Source organism: Balearica regulorum, chromosome 17, assembly GCF_011004875.1.
Source record: "Balearica regulorum gibbericeps isolate bBalReg1 chromosome 17, bBalReg1.pri, whole genome shotgun sequence".
NCBI classification, from domain to species: Eukaryota; Metazoa; Chordata; class Aves; order Gruiformes; family Gruidae; genus Balearica; species Balearica regulorum.
Window position 1 is genome coordinate 12,073,644 of NC_046200.1, and position 20,285 is coordinate 12,093,928.

The following is a 20,285-nucleotide window of genomic DNA, read 5'->3' on the forward strand; positions in this document are numbered from 1 at the left end:
TGAGAGCAGCGCTTAAGTACAGCAACAGTTCCCAAGTGTTAACAAACAGGGAACATTAGCATCGGGCAGAGGGTCCTTCAAAGTATTTGGGTGAAAGGGAAAGAGCAGAAACACTGTTCCTCCTTTCTAATGGGGCTAGCTGCACAAGGGAACAAGCAAGGCACTGCATACAGACAAACTTCACATGAAGCTTTTTCAAGACCTGGCCACGTGGCTGCTGTTGTGAAGGAAGGCCCAGACATCTTCTCTTTCTCACCAGGCTTCCTCTGCTAGAAGATATAGGATGATGTGCGCCACCCAGAGAGCTTGACACAGTCTTGCTGCTCAATCAGCTACTGTGCTGTATGCTGCTGGGGATGATGCAGCCCCTCCTCATCGCAGGTAATCAACACAACCTGCATCACTATCCCACCTCTCCCCTCTCACAATCCTACCACACCACCAGCAAAGCTCCTGTGTCTATGGAGTTGGTCCGAAACGATGCTGTGAAGTCCACAGCACCACAAATTCTGAGTTGCTCTGTTACGGACAGATTCAACCCCACCCACAGCCAGAGAGTAGGGGTGGAGAGAAGAACAACCATAACCAGTGTGCAGGAGGTTGCAGACAAGAGCTGGCAGAGAAAAGGGCTGGGTGGAACAGAGAGAAGCCCCGCCCCAGCACTGCAATTCCCAGCACTCACCACCTCCAGCACTAGGGGACTCAAAGTGTAATAAGAAGGAAGGAAACCACAGTGGAGAGCCATGGGGTGATCTGGACTCAGACAAGGTCAATGTCAATACAAACTCTCACATGGGGAGGAATATTATGTTTAAAGCCTCATTGGATATCACAAAAAGGGTGTTATTTATAACCACCCAGGCTTTTCTATGCCAATAACTCAGCAGGACAACCACATCCTGTAACTAGACAGTGGAACGCCCATTATGTATTTTGGCAGTTATTTCCTTATCTGTTTCAGTGTATAACTTCTTTTTTTAGCATCTTTATTTTGGTGACAAGGAAAATGTTCATATGCTACTACCCCTTTATTTTAGATGAAACAATTATTTTACTCCCGCATACAGATTTTTCAAGTTCCTAAATCTATCACAACCACAACATTCTCTGAGAGGAGGTCCCCATGTAAACAGAGCTCCAGATGAGGCCACAAAGATTTATGCACAGATATTTTCTTTGTTCCCTTCATCCAAACACTGAAGATGAAACTGTGCTGGTCTCCCCTGGTGTTCCTGCTGTGTTATGCGTACACGTAACACCCCACCTTTCATCTGTATTTCCACTAACACACCTTTTAAACTGAAAATACCTTGCAGCTTTTGAGTGGTGCTCTTTGCTCTGCAGACAGAAAAGCCTGATATAACAGTAAGACTGTGCATTGGCTTAGAGACAAACTAAGCCAACAGACTTCAGGATACAAGCTTCATTAATTGACCTGCAAAGAGGTTTCAGTTTCTCATTCTTTGAAGTGCCATCCACAGTGGAGGCCACGAATCTGCTGAGATTATACAGCTGATTGTTCTTTTAATGAGGCAGTAGAACAAGAAAAAAGTATCACAGGTTTAGGGAATATGTCTACTTTCAAATGGATACCAGGGCTCAATCAGAACTTGATGAATTTTTTTTACAGGTTCTCTCAGTCCAGGAAGAACCTCTGTATTTCCTTCGGTCCAAGAAGAAACTCTCTCTGGGACCAAAATGTTAGAAGACAGTTATCTTCCTTGAGGGAACAGGGGCAGGGTAAGCTTGTACTTCCAGCCTGTGGAGCCCCACTGTGCTGTTAGGTCACAGACTGCACACTCAGACACAGAAAACTGACTGATAAAATGTGTGCAAGAAGATGGCAATGGGGAAGAAGTCCACCAAAGATGCCATGTAATGTCCTCATCTTACCTCACAGAGAACGATCCCAAATGAAAAAATGTCCACTGTCTCATCGTAGCTCTGTCCTGCAGGAAACATAAGACATTCAGCTCAGAGAGAGACAGTTCCCCATCCAGCTATTCCAGGAGCTGCCAGTCCAAAGCTTAACTAAACCTATTCTCTGGAGGGCTCTAAAACAAGGGACAAAGCAAGGCTTAAATCTGAGCAGGGTCAGTTGCCCCAGGATATGTATACCAACCACATCTTCCTATACGCTGCTATCACATATTTTAACCCTGCTTCTTTCTTCTACTGGGGAAGTAATTAAAGGACAACACAGGGAAGCCCTGTATATCAGAGGTTTGAGCAAATGCTAAGGATAACTATGGATGGCTTCTGCCCATTTCCATTGATTGCTGTTCTAGTGTGTCTCTACAGTGCGCTGAGTCAGTGTTCAGCTTTCCCAGCAGCCAGCGAGTGCCCAGTCCCTGCTGCAGTGACTGCAGAGATAATAAATTACACATTAGCAGCACTTTGAATCTGGGAAAGCAGACTGGCTCCAGCATGCCATTATCAGCTTACAGACACGCCCCTCCCAAGCCAGTATCTGGTAAACAGCCTTGCTTTCAGAGGTGATGTCAGACTACACTCTTGCTGTTCTCTTGACAAATGCCAGGTCTGAGACAGGCTCTGAGAAGCCGCCTCAAACTCCAGTAGGGCCTGTAAGCCTTGAGAGAAGGAAAACAGAACAGCACACAAGAAAGCAACGTGGAGAAGAGTTCAGTTTGAGGAGAGGAGCCAAGTCCTCCCTTCCCTGGTGGACTATGTTGGCCAATACTGATATCATAGCCAGCCAAACTGCCCGACCTGGTCAGACTGACCTGCTCATTAGGAGGAAACTGTATTTCACAGTGTATTAGGAGGAAACATTGTATTTCACCCTCACCTCAACTTCTGCAGGGGCAGTTTTTCCCCTAAGGGACATAGTTAATCCTTAATGCAATTGAGGGCTGCATGCCAAAAAGCAGAGTTCCTTGCACTTGGACAACTCCTACCCCAATCCTGAGGCTTTAGCAAACCTGGCAGCAGATGGCTTCTCCCTGGATCTACACAACAGCACATGTAAGTCTCATCCTGGAGTTTAATGATTCCTTGTCTCAAGGGCAGTTCCAAAGCATGACAGAAACTAATCTCAAGTTCAGTCTTATTTCAGGCCTCTTTTGTGTTCCCTGGTATCGGGATCATAGCAAGTTTAGGTCTGTTGCTGTCCCGAAGAATCCTGCTGTCAAGCCAGAAACATTACCTCGGCTGGTACAAAGGCTTATCAGGTCAGGTACTGCAAGAGGAGTGCAGCTAGGGTATCTGTGTGTATAAATAAGCTTGCATATTAGCAGGTCTAAAACCACAGGCTCTAATCGGTTTGATTGTTACTAGGGCCCAGAAGCTTTCAGTAATCCTATCATCCCTATACCTTGTCAAAGGCTGTCTCCTCACCTGCACCCTGGTATCAGTATCTTACCATTTAGCATCTCTGGGGCCATCCAGTATGGGTTGCCAACCACTGTGTAACGCTTCTTCCTGTCACTCTTGCGTAGGGTTCGTTTCTTGGCAGATGGCTTCTCCAAAGTGGGCTTTTTTCTTTCCTCCACAATCAGCCGAGACAGACCGAAGTCAGCCACCACCACCGTCTTATCCTACACAAGGGATTTAGTGCAAGCCATGATTCCTTGCAGCTCCCTTCAGGAGCAAAGAGGCTGCAACTACTGTTCACTATCAACTACACTGTAAGGGCAATTATCAAGGTTTCCTGCGGCCAGATGAGCATAGCAAGCTGTCTAGACAGGTGTAAGACACCCAATTCACAATCACCCAACTCATCATTTCCTCTCTTTATTGTCTTATTTCCTGTATGGTCACTAACACTAATCCCATCAATTTATTTTGCTACACTTGCCAGGGCAAACCTGGACCTTTCCTTTCAGACCTTCCTATTCTACCTGACCGGGAATTACTGAAGACTTTCATCCTGGGTCATTTGAAGCCTACATGCTAATCTCATATTCCAGCCAAGTGAATAAGGGTAAGGCTCGAGGGAATGAAGCTACACAAAAATCTTGTGACCTAGCATTTCAAAAAGAGAGAGCACACACCCACGCACTTGTCTGAATTCTGAGTGCTGATAAAGAAAAGTCATCAAGTGGTTGAAAGAACAGAAGCAGCTGTAGAGAACATTTTATAGTTGAAATAAAGAATAGATCTGTACTAACTCTCGTAACGTGACTGTTAATAGGAGATGCTACCACAGGAAAGGGGGTAAGAGAACAGAATGAAGAAATGGTGAAAGCTAGATCAGTCTGGAAAATCCTGTGTGAAGATGAAGCTCCCTTGTTTAGGGCACATAGAGCCTCTCTGAAAGTTCTGCCCTGACAAAAGAGGGAACATTATGTGGAGAAAACCAAGGGAGAAAGATGACAAGGAAGGGAGCAGCATGCTGTGGGGAACAGAGGTGTAGCTCACCAACTTGATTAGGCAATTGTGTGAATTCAGGTCTCTGTGAATGATGCACATGGAGTGCAAGTAAGCCTGGAAACAGAGGGAGAAAACTTGATGTTAGGGGTTCCCAGGCAAGCAGGTCCTTTCACATTTACAGACCTCAATAACCCATTGCTAGTAGTCAGGGAGCATCCACAACCCCTCATATACCACCCTGCTGAAGCAGCTAACCCTGACCCTGGAGGTTTGCTTTGTGATGAAGGGACAGTGGGACTCACCATTCCAGAGGCAATTCCTTTGGCAAAGCTGACCTTCTGCTGCCAGGGAAATGGATCCTGAAAGACAAGTCCTCAATGGTCAGGGACTATCTTACCAGCCAGCTGGTGACAGAAATTCCTCTGCAACAGGGACTCTTGCAGCAGTCAGAGAAAGATGATACAGCCCCAGGAAGAAGATGCTTCCTGCCTCAGGCCACCCACAGCTACGAAGCAGCTTTTCCACACAGCTCCAAAGGAGAAGACTAACGACAAGCACCGTAACACTGGTACAACCAACAACACCCAGCCTCATTGAGTAGAGACCCACCAGGCTTCCACACTCACCGCATTGCGGAGGAAGTCCTTCAGGGTGCCCCCCTCAATGTACTCAGTGAGGAGATTCAACTTCTTGTCCTTGTACAGTACACCGATGAACTTCAGCACATTGGGGTGATCCAGGCTGCGCATCACTTTCACCTGGGAAGCAGAGACATCCCACCCCGGAGAAGAGAATGGAACAAGTCCTGATGGATCCTCTCTATGGTGACAAGCACTCCAATGCTGGAGGTCCCCTCCAGGGATCAAGGAGTACACTCAAACCCCAACCTTAAGGCAGTCAATTAACTGTTGCCTCTTCATTATCACGCTTTGCAATTAACCTGATCTTAGTCTTTAAGAAGAGCACTCTTAAGTTTGGCTAACTTTGAAGAGACAGCTGCCCTAGAGAGCTCCTATCTGGTCTGTATTCCATATGTCAGGGCTGGAATAGCAGCATCAGGTGTTTAGGGAGCTGCCTTCAAGCTAAATTTGACTTTGAAAAACATGCAGGCAGCCACCAAGAAAACAGTTTAGCTTAAATACAGCAGGAGTCATACAGATATTGGCCCTCATAATTTGTACTTATGCACAAGGCTCAAGGGATAAATCCTTTATGTATTGCACAGCTCAATTTGCCTCAGGCTGCTTTTTATCATTGAAAAATTAATGAACTGGGAGCTGAAGCCACGTCTATTGCTCAGTGTAACTGAGTCACACTTCACTGCAGCAAACACTCAGCTCGTGTCAGCTTTTCCCCATGTAATGTCTCCCTCCTCAGCGCCTTGATGCTTGCCAGGTTGCTGGCATGATCACTCACTCTCTGGAGAAGATGGAAGAGAGTTCCACCACACTACTGGCTCAGAAGCTTTTTGAAATCTTGCTCTTACCTCTGTCAAGAAAGTCTTCTGTGTTTCCTCATCACAGCGAATCAGCTCCTTCATCACCATCACCTTTCCTGTTGCTTTGTGAGTCACCTGGTGGAAATACAAACCACAACTACAGGCACAGTTCAAGAATACATAGCTCCAATGCTCTTGCAACTCTTCTGAAAGAGACGGTAACATTTGCCACCATCCAGAGGGGAATATAGATGGGAGAAACAGAGCCCAGGGATCTGCAGAAAATTGCATAAGATTTCTCCTTTCAGAATTCAACAAAGATTCTGTTTTATGTAACAGAAACTACCTAAAGCTGACAGGGGAACATACCAAGAGATCAACAGTATCCCAAGAACCAGACCTGAAGTCTCCATTTTAGGTAGCATAGGGCTGAGCACACATACGGGCTGTCAAAGCCTCTGAAGGCATCAGTTCTGTACTTGTGCATGCCTCAAGTTCCCTTACAGAAAGGACTTGCCCAGCGTGATGCTCACATAACTACATTCTGTATCAGCAAAGGAAATCGACATTCACTTGCATCAGAAACCAAACCAAACCCAAAACTACATTACTACATGCTTTGGTTTTACAGGGACTCTAAAGCCTGATGGTTTCTGATGAGCTTATCAAACTTACTGATGTGCAGTTATTTTACCATGCTCCTTGGGAGCAGTATATTGCTACCTGCAAGGAATGTCCCAGAATGCTGGCAAACACACAGAAACCCACCATAAACATCAGGTAATAAGATTCCCAGCTCTCAACATAGAAAGCATTTCCAGTTCCTCAAGAGCCGTTTGCCTGCATCCAATGAGTTCCTGGCATTTCACTGCGTTCTAGAGGTTTCTTTTAACCAGCTCTGCCTTGCTTGCGTGAGGGGCATGAATAAGTAGAAAGGGTCCACGTTCTGATGAGCAGGTTTTCCTAGAAATCCTCTCCCCTTCAGTTGCTTATCTTGGACAGCTGATTCTCCCCAAGATCTCCAGGTAACTAAACAACCACTTTTTCTCCAGGAACAGAAAGGAACTATTCTGACCAGATACAGTACTTGTTGCATCCAAAACAGTCATTCTGAAGCTCAGGAAAGGTGTCACTTTTCTACCTTATACCCTTTAAAATAAAAAGCCTTTCAGAAAACCTCCAGAACTGCAATCCAGAACACAAGACCCGATTACAGTATTTAGGAAGCTTATGAGCTCTTGCAAACACTGTGGCACACTAGTTCCATTTGGAACCATGGGACATAGCAAGGCTGATATAGGTGAGATACGAATGCATGGAATAACACAACAGAAGCAAGAGTACAATAATATTCTGCTCCCATCTGAAATCAAGCATCCATATACAAGTAGCGAGCCAGGAACACTACGCGTTTCAGCCAGGGACATGAAAGCCAGGAACATCTAATACCCAAAGATAAAGGGAAGTGAAGAGACAAGACAAGACAAGGCTAAGTGGAATTCTTAAGCTGACATACCAGCAAAATTGAAACAAGTGTCATCATGAAACTCCAAGAGGGCAATTTTAACTCCCAGAGCATGCACCAGAAAAGGATGGCTATTGGGTAATTTGAGCAGAAAAAAAAACGCCTTTGTGCCATTAACTGTGGGGACGCAGATGACAAAAGCATGCGACAGAGGAAATGTTCTGCTTACCTGGACCTGATATTTCTCTATGAGCAGAGGAGAAGAGAAACATGCTCATTAGTATGGATCAAAAGCATTGGGTTTGTAGTACTGACTCACCACCTTCCATGGAAGCATGAGATGAATATGGTGGTTGGACAGCTAAGTTTATACAGGTGTAAGGAGAGAAGTCCCATAACATGGTGAATAGCAATGGGAGTACTGAGGAGCTCACAGCACCTTGGTAAGGCAGAGGAAGCTGCCCCCCTGATGCTGTCAGGGATGCCAGGACAGGAGCTGCTTAAGCACCCCCAGTCAAGACCAGAGAGCTCAATTACAAGAGAACTGCTATTACTGGAGATTTTAATTGTGAGAGTCATGCAAGACCTGACCACTACCACACCACACTGACAAGCCATTTAGGCTCTGCTGGAGGTTCAGAGATGGTCACTACATCTGCCTGGCAAACCCCCAAGCATGCCACACTAAGGGTGGGTGAGAAATGCTGTACCAGGGAGTTGAATGCACCTCTTCCTAAGAAAGATGCTCATAAAAGAAAGTGTTGCTTGTTCCCCATTCTCCCCATCTCACCCAGGTGGTTGCTGTGACATAGGCACTCTGGAGCTCTAGATCTGACTCAGGAGATGAATATGGATGGCCAAGGTTGACATTCAAAGGGGACAAAGTCAAAACTGCCTGCAGCCAGAGGGGAAGGGGTCAGGGGATGAAACAGAAATGGATCTCACTGAGCAAAATGGGTGAGTTCCAAGACCGATCACTGTCAGCAGGGCAAAGGCCACTGAAACAGTGGCAAAGGATCCCAAGATAGGCAGACATTGCTGTAATCGAAATAAATGATGAATGTTCGGGGACCTCCCTCACCTTGATTGCTTGTCCAAAAAATCCTTTTCCTAGTACTTCACCATGAATCAGGTCACAGGGCCGGAAGATTTGCTGGGAGCAGCTAGAAGAGGAACGTAGGGATTCAGAACGACTGATGTCACGGCTCAGAAGGAGCGGTTCCTTTGGAGAACTGGGGCCGGGAGACTTAGAAATGCTGTTACTGCGCCTAGGAAACAAAGGAGATGGGAAGATCAGGGAAGCTGCTAGGAAACTTTTGGTGCAACATATCCCATCATTAGCTCCTCAAGGGACCAGTTTCTAGATGTGCTTCAGTGCCCTTCATATCTCAAAAGCCAGATGCTCTCCCAGCACCATGGAAGCTCTTTACAAACCTAGAGCAGCTTCTAAGTCAGAGCTGCCTAACAGCAACACATCTCCTGCACTGTCAGTCAGAGGTGGAGCTCTGTGAACAGGAGGAGGAAGCTGTGAAGACACAGCTCTTGCTGTCTCTAAACAAAGATTAAAATAGTGGTAAATGACTAAATGAGCAACTGAGTGCCCCAGTCTAGGAAAATAAGATTTTTCCCAAATCCTAGGTCTCAGCCATATTCTCTTTAAGGACACATTCCTCCGCAGCCATTTAAGGCTGGTAAAAATCTGACCTTTACATTTTCTAACTGTAAAATGTAGCAGCTTTTCTGTGTTAAAAGTAGAGCTCCTTGTTTTTATTAAGGAAAGTTTGCCATCCTGAAAGGGAATGGATAGACTACATGTCAATAGCAGAATCTAAAGCTCTCTGCTGCTTCGCCAATGGTTTATACCAAGTTCATATCCGACATGAATCGTGCCTCTGCAGTCATTTGTAATCGCAGGGCCTAGGCAGGTAGCACAGGGCAAAGGCAAGCCAGGTCAGAGGCAGCGCTTCCAAGTCTTTACCTGAGGGAACGCCGTCGGAGTGTTCCTTCCAGATTCTCCTTGATGTCCAGTGGAGAGAGTGAGCGTGGGGAAATGGGCGGCTTTATGTGGGTGGGAAGACGGGAGTCCAAACGAAGCCTGTCTAAGCGCTGCGAGACAGGGTCATGCTCTATCAGCAGCTGAAGCGTCTGGCTTGTCTTGCGAATCAAGTCCTCCACCTGCAATCAAACCAAAGGACAGGATGGTAGCAGACAGGAGGAACGCAAATGACAGGAGATAGAGGAGACAGAGCAGAATGCCCCTCAGGAATCAGCATAGAGAGTTCAGTGAGATCACTCCATAGTTGTGGTTTAGTTGTGCACACCACAGCTGTCTACCAGACAAATCAAGCTAGCAATGCAAAAGTTCCTGATGCTATCCAAATTCTCTTCTTTCTGGTCAGCTACAAGTGACCAAACACTTTTTTTTTCTTTTTCTGAGAAATGTTCAAAAACTACACAAGTTTCCATCCTGAATAGTGCTGCAAGAAACAGCTTTGCAAAAGCTACATGGAGATTTATCTGAGAGATGTCTATAGTGCTCCTGATGTTCTCTTCAGCACCAACAGTAAATAAAACCCCTGTGTAGTGAAGGTAACGGTGGTCTCACTACACTCTCGCAGCATCACCTGGTATCTGTATAAAGCATTTACTTGTAAATACAGACATCAAATACTTATTTTGCAATGGGAAACTCATCCCGAGGATCAGATGAGCCTTTGTCTATTAGCAGTTGCCTCTCAAAGGATCAGAACAGTGGACTTTTCTAGCAATACATGAAGAGTCTTCACAGCCTCTCTGTCCTCTGAGATGTCACAGCCCTACACGTTTCTTGATACCTCCCTTCATGTTTGAACGCCACAAAATCAGAACGGCACCCTAATTGCATATCCATCTGTTACATTTTCCTCTTGAGCTGGAAGGGGTAGCAAAGCTTGTCTTCATGTTTATTCCTACGTCAGCATGAGTACTATGAGTGTACACACACTGTACATAGGGTGGGAGAACAGTGCTGAGAAACAGAAAAATTGTAGGAAGGCAGATGAGAAGGAGGCTTCAGAACAGAACTCTACCCACCTCCTCCACCTGTAATGTACGAATAGGAGCTCCATTAATCTCCAGGATACGATCTGCAGGGTGGATGGCGTTTCGGACATCTGGACTGATGTGCATCCTGTTAACTCTAAACATGGGAATTATAGCTTGTGTGTGAACTCAGTTTAGCCAAAATTATCAAAAATATTTGATCTCTGATGCTTCCCTTCATATTGGTATTTTGAAATAAAACAATACTAATCTACCAACACAGGGAGCTCCCATTAGACCAAGTGCTTAGGTCTGAGCTGGTTTAGGGAGAGCTCTTCATTTGCCCAATGGCAAAAAACATTAGTCCATTACAATTTTCCAAATGTTTTGTGTTCAGTGAAGGAGACAGCACTGAGAAATAAAGTTATCGGTTAAGGCTGTCACAAGAGCAAAATGGGGACCAAGCACAAATGGCTATTAGCCAACATATGTCCCTGTTTAAAGCAGCTGGCAGTACAGCAGTGCTGCAGAATTTTTACCAGCTCGCTCTGTGCAGACATGTACATTGCACACAACCTGGTCATACTCACTCTTTCACCTGGACACCAGTGGCATAGCTGGAGCAGCCACCTTCAACAGACACAGAGAACCCCCTCTTGCCATCAGTAGCTGCCGGCATGGAGATGAGGGTCAGCGTATAAGGCAGCTGCTCACGCAGAGACTCAGTGGAGTGTTTTTCTATCATCGGTGTCAGCACAATCTGGTTATGGCATTTTCCACTAAAAGAAGCAAAGAAAGTCATTATGGCAGTGTCCTATCCCTCCCTGCCAAACTCACACTTCTAGGTTCTCTCATTGACCATAAACTATAGTTTTTTGTGTTTCCGTGCTTACTCCATTCCTTCCTCCCCCCCTCAAAAGGCAGCTTCCTGGCATTCCTTCGTGTAGCATTCGGCTGAACCACACTGAGCTAGCTAAACATGGCTTACACATACAGCAGGGAGCAACTCTGCAGCCAAGCATGAAGCTCCGTCTTACCAGTAGAGCGTGGAATGTTGCACGAGTGCGTAAGTGTCCCCATCTTCAATGATCACTTTGCAGCTCATACAAGCAAAGCACTCAGGGTGATACTTGTATTCGCCAGCCACCTACAGACAGAAAAGGGAGTAGCTTAGTAGGGCCAAAACCCATCAGCAGATGCAGCTACTGCTTTCCTCTCTAATTAACATGTTCATTCAGATCTCAAAGTTAAGTGGCAGGTTTTTTACTGGAGAGTTACATTAGCCCATTCTACCTTTCCTGAACCCCATCCGTGGCACCTTGTTAGCAAAACTTCTCTGGAACAAACATGTCAACGTGCAAAGCGAAGCTTGTGTCCCAGGAATCTGTGCTATATTTGGCAACTGCTCAACTATCAAAAATAGTTGATAGTCTGCTGCAGACTAGTAAACAAGATATTAAACCTTCCTGTTCAGTTGCTCTTGGCAAGATAACTAACGTTACGCCTGAATTAATAAAGCTGAAAGGGCTTTTTTTTTTGGCAGACAGGCAATGCACTAATTCAGATACTTTACCAGCCAGCTGACAGAAGAAAAAAAAAAAGGCGAGCTGAGACTGAGACAACAAAATACCTTTAAAGAGTATTTTTATCCATTAATCTGTTTTTCTATTTTCCTTATGAGAACTTCCCTTATTGACAGTATTTTGCAAAGACTTTTGCAGGCAATGAGAAACTGTCTGCACTTTTCCCAGTACTTCCCTTTGAGGTAGCAATCATATTACTGAGTACCACGCTGCTTTTATTTAGGCCCTAGAAAAATAATGGTTATGTTTCATTAACAGTTTCAAAGGTTAAATATTTGCAAGGTTGTGGCAAGGAGAGGAACATTTAGGTGAGCCTCATTATCGTGCAGGCAGAGTTCAGTGTTCCAAAGCAGCTGGGGCTAACGCTACTTCAAGACACCATCAGCCAGAAAACCACTCTGGCCACAGTCCAGGTGGGACTTGGATGGCAACCTCCCTCAAAGCCAGAACCTGCTGCTTGTCCCGAGCTGAGAGGTTTGACTCTACAGTGCAGTGGAAAAATCACCCCATGGAGACACTGAGGCACTGTGCTACAGAAACTGAACAGATGTTCCCTTAATCACCTTTCTATTTCTCGTGCCTGTGCATTTCAGCACCTTACTTTCTTTGTTCACATGCTTCAGATCTTCACAACTCCCTCCTTTAAGAGCTACCCCTGTTCAAAATTAACCTCTATCTAGAAGATACACACACAAGCCTCATTTCCAATCTCTGATTAGAGATCAGAGTAGCAAAGAAACTATTACCTTCAGTTTATTTGGTTATCTGAATAGCTAGGGCAACTCCCAACCAAGTTTGAGGAGTTGGAGGCAGGCATGTCCTGGCTCCAGGCAGGAGCCCTTTAGAGTCCTTACCATCACAGGTCCAGTCATCAGCAGAGAGCAGCCATGGCAGGATTCCCCAAACTTCCCCCAGTAGTCTTTGTGACAGTACAGCTTCCCATCTTTCTCGTAGTACCAGTTAGTGAGGGGGTCCTGACATTCAGAGCACCTTGAAGGAAACAAAGGAACAAGGTTCCAGTTGACAAGTGACAGATCAATGGAAAAGCTCCTCTCCTGTATGGAGAAAACATTCGGCAGCAGCTCACCACCAGCTCTTCTAGCTACGGATGTACTAACCCCCTCCATTTCCCAATGCTTCTTCAACTGAAAATTAGCACCAAACCCAAGGTTTGTAAGGAAAGGTGGTATCCACCACCTCAAAGGAAAAGACAAGCTTCCAAAGTTTAAAACGAATCCCATCCATTTATTAAAACACATCAGTAGGTTTATAAATTTTGCTCCTCTGCTTTCTCCCTCCTCCTGGATGCAAGCTTCCAGCTGCAAAGTTGCCCAGTATGCAGACAGTGCTGCTACGTTTCCACTTTGTGTTTCTATAGCATCACACCATCTTGTGCCAGAGCACCCGTCTCCTCAGCCAGTTCAGGAAGGGGGACAGAGAAGCAGGATCCACTGCCCTATGCAACGCAAAGCCAGCTTTGCACCAAGCTTTGCAGAAAGAAAGCTTTTCTATTCTTCTGTAAGAAGACCTCTCCCAAAAGATCAACTGCAGCTCTATCCATTTAAGGGAGTTCTCAAAGCAGTTCATCCTTTGAGCTCCACATACTTTCTTCATCCAATTAATTGTGATGAAAGTCACTTCTCCCCACCAATTGCTCTCCCTTTCCTTCTGCTGATGATAGTGCATGAGAAAAAAAAACAAAACACGACCAATGAAAAAAAAACCCAAACAAAACTATTTCTCTAATTTCATGGAGTCTCAAAATCCTTCACATATCAGTGTCAGCTCCCATTTCAACAAGCAACCATTATTAATCCTCTACCTACACCCCCAAACAAACAACACCAGAAATAGCAGAACTCAGGTCTTCAGGCTTCCTGGACACAAAATAATACTGCCTCAGCAGGATGCACTGGACAAGGGAGTTTAACTTCTGTAGCACAGTGGTGTAACTTAATGGAGAGATAAGACACAGACAGCAGTTGCATCACTAAAGATTATTCCATTAGCCCTGGACAGCACGTTCTCAGACTTCAAAAGAAAAATTAGTCTGGTATTGGCCACTTCTGAGTGCAGAATCCAAGGCAGGTTATTCACCAATAACAGGTTCAAAGAAACACCGCAAGGATCAATGTGGCTGTCTGTATGATGCTTTCCCAAAGGTGGAAGAGTTTCTTCTGCCCCTTACCCCATCAACTGTCTCAGTTACTACACTGGAAGGGAACCCACTCCACCGGGGTGGGGGTTTAGGCGGGTGCGTGCCCTCCGGGACAGCAGGCCTCTCTGCAGCTAGTGTCAGCTAGTGGGAGTGGAGGTGCACTTTTTACATGCTCCCAGGTCCAAGATGAGAGCTCCTGTTGACTTCACCTTTCACAAGCTTCCTGAAAGCTTATTTGTGCCAAAGACATTCCTTGTAAACTCCACCAGCTTGTAATGAGCGTGATGATGTGAAGCTGGTCATGCTCCAACATGGAGAGAGTTATTTGCTCCATCTCAAGAAACTGCAAAGCAACACGGTGAAGCTGCTTGTAAGCAGCCTATGGTTTTAGGGGAAAACACACCTCATGAGGCACTTAGTGCCGTACCCTACCCTCAGGAAAGTTGTTCCTTCTAATGTATTTGGCTTTTATAGTGTTTGTTCTCCCAGCTGAGGAGCTCCAAACCCCCCCACCCCCCGCAAGTGATGGGAAAGAACTCCAGCACGTGCAACAGGCCCTGCCAATTTTGTCTGAGGCAGGGGGATCAGTAACTTAACATTGCTATACACGGCACATGCATTGTTACAGCCTCAGCCCTGGGGCACTGTCATGGTTACACCCTGCTCATGGTATGCAAGAGACTAGAGGGCATTGCAATGCATTTTGCTTCAACCACTAGCCTTTGGCTTTCATTTGCAGTAAATACCCCACGTTGAATGATCAAGTAGGTGAGTGGGAGGGAGAAAAGAGCAAGTGGAGACTAACAGCAAAGATTTCTATCACCTTGTGGCAGGAACATCTGGCTCAGCATGGGCAAATCGGATCCCTCAGACTTATCCGACTTCTGCATGCATGCCTGTACCAGTGCGTGCTCCGAGAGTGATTACATCTTCAAACAGGGAGCTGTGACCAGACCTGCACTTGGGATGAAGACAGCGATACTGGAGACTGCTCCACCAGGACTTCAAGACCTATCTTCCTAAGTTCTCTCCAAGCAGGTGGGTTATTTATTTATTTGTTTTTAAGCACAACACCTTCCCTTCCTCATCCCTCTTCAACTTCACCTTCAACCGCTCCTTTTTCTCCCTAAGAAAATCTAAAATTTCTGCAAGAGCAACACGACTGCAATTCTGTTTAGATAGGCTCCAGAGGATCACGTACACTTGTCTTCCCTTTACCTTTCCCCTACTTCTTCATTATTTGATTCCAGCCTTACAGCACTTTGATTAGTTTGCTTGCATCCGGAAATAAGCACTGGTTTCTAATTTGCAACACACCCATAGCAAAATGAAGGTGAGGGGGTGGAGCCAGTAAGCAGTCAGTTCTTTGCTATGCAATTAAACAAATCTGGGCAGGACAAGTTTGCAGCCTAGGGCTCCGAACCCCACCCAGGGCAATGAGGCAACAGGAACAAAGCAACCAGCCCCAGAGAGGCCAGATGCTGGTAATGGGTCTAACTGGCCACTTTGTTAATCACTGCTAGCAAGAGGACATGGCTATGGCCCATATTGCCAAGCAGCACCTTCTGTTACTTACCGTGCACTCGGTGATGCAGAAAAGGCTTTCAATTTGTCAGGTGCGGAGAACTGACAGCACACAGGTATAGTTTTAAGACTGTTTCAACGCCTTTGCCCAAATGAGAGAGGCTTCACATGATTGTTCCACGTGACTTTCATTGAAAAGTGATGTCAGAATTTGATCAAAGATACAAGAGTTACCACTCCTTCCGTTCTCTCCTCACCAAAGCGCGTGGCATTGCAGTGCTGTCGTTGCCAGGGCTCACATTAGCTGAGACGGGAATACAGTTACTTCTAGAGGTATTAAGCAAGGTAATCTTTGCCAGTCAAAAAAAAAAAAAAAAAAAAAAAAAAAAGATTTCTTGCTCCTCTGTCTTTCATAGATTAAAAACCGCTAATCTTCTCCTAGATGATTTGCTATTCTTATTACAGAGTAACAAAGCATGGTAATCAAGTTTCTTGGAGGACTGGTAACAGCCACACTTGACATGTTTCCTCTTGCTGCCCTGCCACCATTTTCAGAGCTGCAGAGCCCTGCTCTGATAATACAGTCCCACACATTATAATTCTTCACTTCCCAGCCTTCGTTATAAAGAATAAATTAGTATGCCTCCCATAGCCATCCTCCAGGAACCCCAGGCAGCATCTGGGTGCAGGATTCAGGCCTGATGCTCTGTAGCACTGCAGGTGCAGAAAGAGTTCACAAATTGCTGCTTGATGGCTACTTGGTTTTGTGGGGGGCGGTAGGAGGATCAGGTCACAACAGGTAACCAACCTGGTTTTCAGCGAGATGGAGATTCAATTGATGTGGCATCTCTTTTACATCTAAATGAAAGCCAATACCCTCATGGAAGCAAAGACTTCCCTGGCAATGAGGAGACAGATCCCTTTGAGAAGGGCTCATTAATAACACCCACCCCCCCACACACTGTCAGGCTAGATCAGTTAACGCTAGGCAGGCTCGAAAGAGCTGCGGGTCCAATTCTGCAGGCAGAGTTGGGGAGAAGACAGTCACACAGACAGAAAGCTGCAGAATAAAACATAACCCCAGCCTGTAGCTAACCCAGAGGCTTCGCACCGGGAACTTAGCAGAAGCATGTGTGTACTGGCTACATAAGAGACACTAGGCAAGGAAGAACAGATGCCAGAAAACAGACCAAGTACTAGAAGACAGTGTGTTTAAGCTCTAAGCCAAACTATTTCCACACACTTAGGAGAAGGTGTATCTACGGCTTAGCACGATGCCCTACACATACTACAAATAATGAATGCCTGCTCACTTTCCTTCTTCTGAAAGTGGATGCTGTTTCAGAAAGTTGCCTAAAGAAGCTTAGCAATTACACAGCAGTATTTCTCTCTATTCTAGACTGTTTTAACAAAAGGCTCCTTACTCCCAAATCAGTACAACAGTGTGTTTGCAGGAACAGGATCAATAACGAGCAAATCCGAGTGGAGGGGAATAGGAGGGAGACAATGAAACTGCAAGCCTTGCCTTTCCCTATCCATTCACCATATCAGCACCTCAGTGTCAGTCACCATGCTGGCTGTGTTCAGCCCCACTAAGAGTTTACACTATGGAGATGTAATGCAATCAAAGCCTTATTCTGTAACTATCAGCTTTCTCAAGCCTCATTCGTTCGATTGGACCAAGAATGGTTGTTAATATAAACAAAAACATCACAGGAGAAGAATCCTTTCCGTGTAAGGGAAGCATGCTGCTTGTCCCTAGTTACCTGCAAAGTACCTGCTTTATTTTCTCAACCAAGATTGTGCACTGCCTCGCTGCAGATTACATCACCTTCTTGAACTCCCAACAGCACACCTCACCTCACCCTGCGTTATGCCCAAGCACAAGCAGCTTTGGAAGAACCATAAGCAGCAGCCTTAGTAATCTCATTCCTCTGGCAGTGGCGCAAAGCACAGGGGCACGGGGTAAAGCAGCATACGCAGTGCTGCTCTGAAAGGGAGCCTGCTTGCCCGGACTACATAGACCCCACCTCACAACACAGGTGCTGCTCCCTCGTACCAGAGAGCTGCGAAGAGGCTGGTAATAAGAATCTTCCCCATCTCCTCCTCAGAGCAAGACAGGATCCCAGTTTGAGGCTGGCTGTTCCCTGCACACAAGCACTGGACCTCATCCTTCACGCCTTGCACGCTAACTGCTTAGGATAGCATTGCAGGGGGGAAACGACACTTGGAGATCCACTGCTAATCCCACGCAAGACTTACCGAAAGGGATCCTTGGGAGCAAAGTAAGCTGGGGCAGACAAGTAACTTCCCATCTTCAACACTGGATAAACCGGCTCAGCTACAAACTTGTCCAACTGCCTCTGAACAGCTCTGTTCTGCCAACATGGCAGCAGTCAGTGCTCATTTAATCTTGCGCTGATTCAGATACTTCACCTCTCTTTGAAGCTGCCCAAGGAATGCCAGGTCTCTTGGCTGCTCATCCCTTTTCAGATTTTTCCTGGCTCCCATGGCTATAACCATCTTCTCCTGCACTCAGCGGCACCCTTGGGAAGGATAGAATAACTGCTAACTGGGCTAGTTGGACATGCTTCTGCAACAGTTCTTGCGAGCTCTGCTGCCTGCTAACTATTGTCAAGTTTTCCCTTCTCTGGTTCCACCCAAGGGTGGGAGGGGAGGAGGAGCCATTGCAGGACAGCATGTGGCTACAGAGCTGAATCAGCTCTACTTCTTCACAAGGGGTGGAGCTCCGATCCAAAGAGGGGCTGCGTTACTAAGTGCTGAAAGAAAGCAGCTTTTGCTGAAGCAAGAGCCAAGTGTATGTGACACTACCCTTTGCAGCAGTGGGACATTCTGACTGGGAAGTCAAGGAATACGGAGGCTGACAAAGACAGCTGGCCACATCTCCAAACACATCAGTTTCATATTTACTACATACCTTCCTCGATCCCTCACGGTGAGCAGGGTTATACTACCTTCACAGTACCTCCTATCTGTTCATCCTCTTGTAGGAGGTAACTGACAATGGGCTTCATCCAAGGAAAAACAACTTTCTTTCCAACACGGTTTTAACAGAGATCATTGCAATCATTTAACCTAATCTTCATCTCCTGAAGGGAAGCTGAGAGGTATAAATCAGCACAAATGAGTACTCTCTCCTTGCAGCACATGTAGTTATATCATTTTGCTTGCTCTGAAGCCAAGCGTGATCTCTAGTGGCCTAATCAGCTAAAGCTGTTTGCAAGACACTCAGAAATGCAACAAACATATGCTGCTGTACCGAGCCCTCGCATTTTTGTACAGTCAGCAAAGCCTGGCATGCCTGAACACAGCCAGAAAATCATGCTATGTTCCAGAGGCAAGAGTACTCAAATGTGCTTTTACTGGAGATGCTCGCCTCAGCTGGCATGTTGTTCAAGGGACGCTTGGGGCTGGGACGAGGCAGTCTTGGCTGCAGATTTGACAGCTGCTGCTCACTGTTGAAGTAAGCAGAAAGCCAGGCATCCTTTTGCATTGGTTTTTTTTTATTTTTTGACTTTTAATAAACAGTCACATTTCTGACAAAAATAAATCCTCATTTTCACCCATTCAGTGCAGTTTCTAAGCCTGCCTGTAAAAGTGCAGCGAAGTCTAGTGCTGCAGAGCCCGATGTGGTTGTCAATTCCAGCACGGGTCTAATTCCTTCTGACATTTCACACAGCTCTACTGGAAGCAGCAACACGGTGAGTCTGTGTCTAGGAATGCACTCTGGTCTCCCACATTCTCTATATGTTGCGTCTGAAAATGGGCCAGCGCTCACAATCCAGTGCTTCCCTGGCTATCAGCACCACCCCACACCACACACATACCTCCCGTGCATTGCAGAGCCCCTCCCCTGCACAGTATCACCTACAGACAAAAGCTTTTCCCCACAATTCTGCTGCCATGGGCCGAACCCCCTCCAAGGGGGATTCCACGTGACCTCATAAATCCCAACTCTTCAGACAAAACCTTTGAAGATTTGATCCACAGATGTGATAAGCAGCCAGCTAGTCTGTGAATGAAGCCAGCAGATAAAGCCTAACTTCAAAGTAATAAAAACCACCCAGACAGCTAAGCAACTGGGAAGGGATTTTTGTTTGAGACTTCCTTAAAGCCAAAGGATACACAATCAAATGTCTATTTAAACAGGAAACATCTTATCAAAATGATTTTACTTTTGCAGCATGCAGCAGCCAGTATGTTACTTTTTCCTACACATAATTCTCTTGTTACTTCTTGTATTTTTTATTGTCTGTATGATCTGAGAACACAATAGCTCTGATAAAATGGCTCTAGAAAAGGTGTTAATGTGTTCATACATTCTAGATCTGAATTCCTGCCAGAATGACTGTGCTTAAAAAATGCTGATAAACAGGTGGTGGGGGATGACCTTTTCTATGTAATTTTACTGAGAGCATCTCCAAGGGCCAAAATCCACCGAAGCAAATTTCTGTTTCACCAACTGAAGTCAGATACCAGCATCTTCTCTCTTGCAAATGCTAACAGCATTTCCACTACAAACACGTAGCCATCACAGGGGGGTGCTTTCCTTACTACGATTTAGAATTGTACAGTAATTTTTTGCCAGAAAGAAGCCTGAAAAATATAACTAGCAAATAAAAAGGAATAAAGAACCTCCACAATGACTTAACATGAAATTTATTGCAAATTGAGTCACAGCTGTTACAGTTTTATTCCCACAGAAATGCATCACATAGCTATTGTGACATTCAAGTGATTAAT

At 45.6% G+C, this 20,285-nt stretch overlaps 1 protein-coding gene and 1 long non-coding RNA gene across 3 annotated transcripts in view; one reads left to right on the plus strand and one right to left on the minus strand.

Annotated features, from left to right (window-relative positions):
• LIMK2 (LIM domain kinase 2) overlaps nt 1–20,285 on the minus strand; it is a 31,868-nt gene that overhangs the window by 2,738 nt on the left and 8,845 nt on the right. The window contains exons 1-13 of one of the 2 annotated variants that reach the window (XM_010302229.2): nt 17,784–18,132; nt 12,694–12,829; nt 11,294–11,403; nt 10,847–11,035; nt 10,308–10,413; nt 9,214–9,410; nt 8,317–8,503; nt 5,819–5,905; nt 4,959–5,090; nt 4,635–4,691; nt 4,381–4,446; nt 3,383–3,557; nt 1,894–1,949 (exon numbers count right to left, since the gene is read on the minus strand). In XM_010302229.2, the coding sequence (XP_010300531.1) occupies nt 1,894–1,949; nt 3,383–3,557; nt 4,381–4,446; nt 4,635–4,691; nt 4,959–5,090; nt 5,819–5,905; nt 8,317–8,503; nt 9,214–9,410; nt 10,308–10,413; nt 10,847–11,035; nt 11,294–11,403; nt 12,694–12,829; nt 17,784–17,836 (1,551 nt within the window). In that variant the 5' untranslated portion in view covers nt 17,837–18,132. Of the gene's footprint in view, nt 1–1,893; nt 1,950–3,382; nt 3,558–4,380; nt 4,447–4,634; nt 4,692–4,958; nt 5,091–5,818; nt 5,906–8,316; nt 8,504–9,213; nt 9,411–10,307; nt 10,414–10,846; nt 11,036–11,293; nt 11,404–12,693; nt 12,830–17,783; nt 18,133–20,285 lie in introns of those variants that run through there. The other variant, XM_075769691.1, reaches the window with a different exon arrangement.
• On the plus strand, nt 260–19,845 carry LOC142604276 (uncharacterized). The gene is made up of 2 exons (XR_012838155.1): nt 260–381; nt 14,831–19,845. It is a non-coding gene; the product is annotated as an uncharacterized LOC142604276 (long non-coding RNA).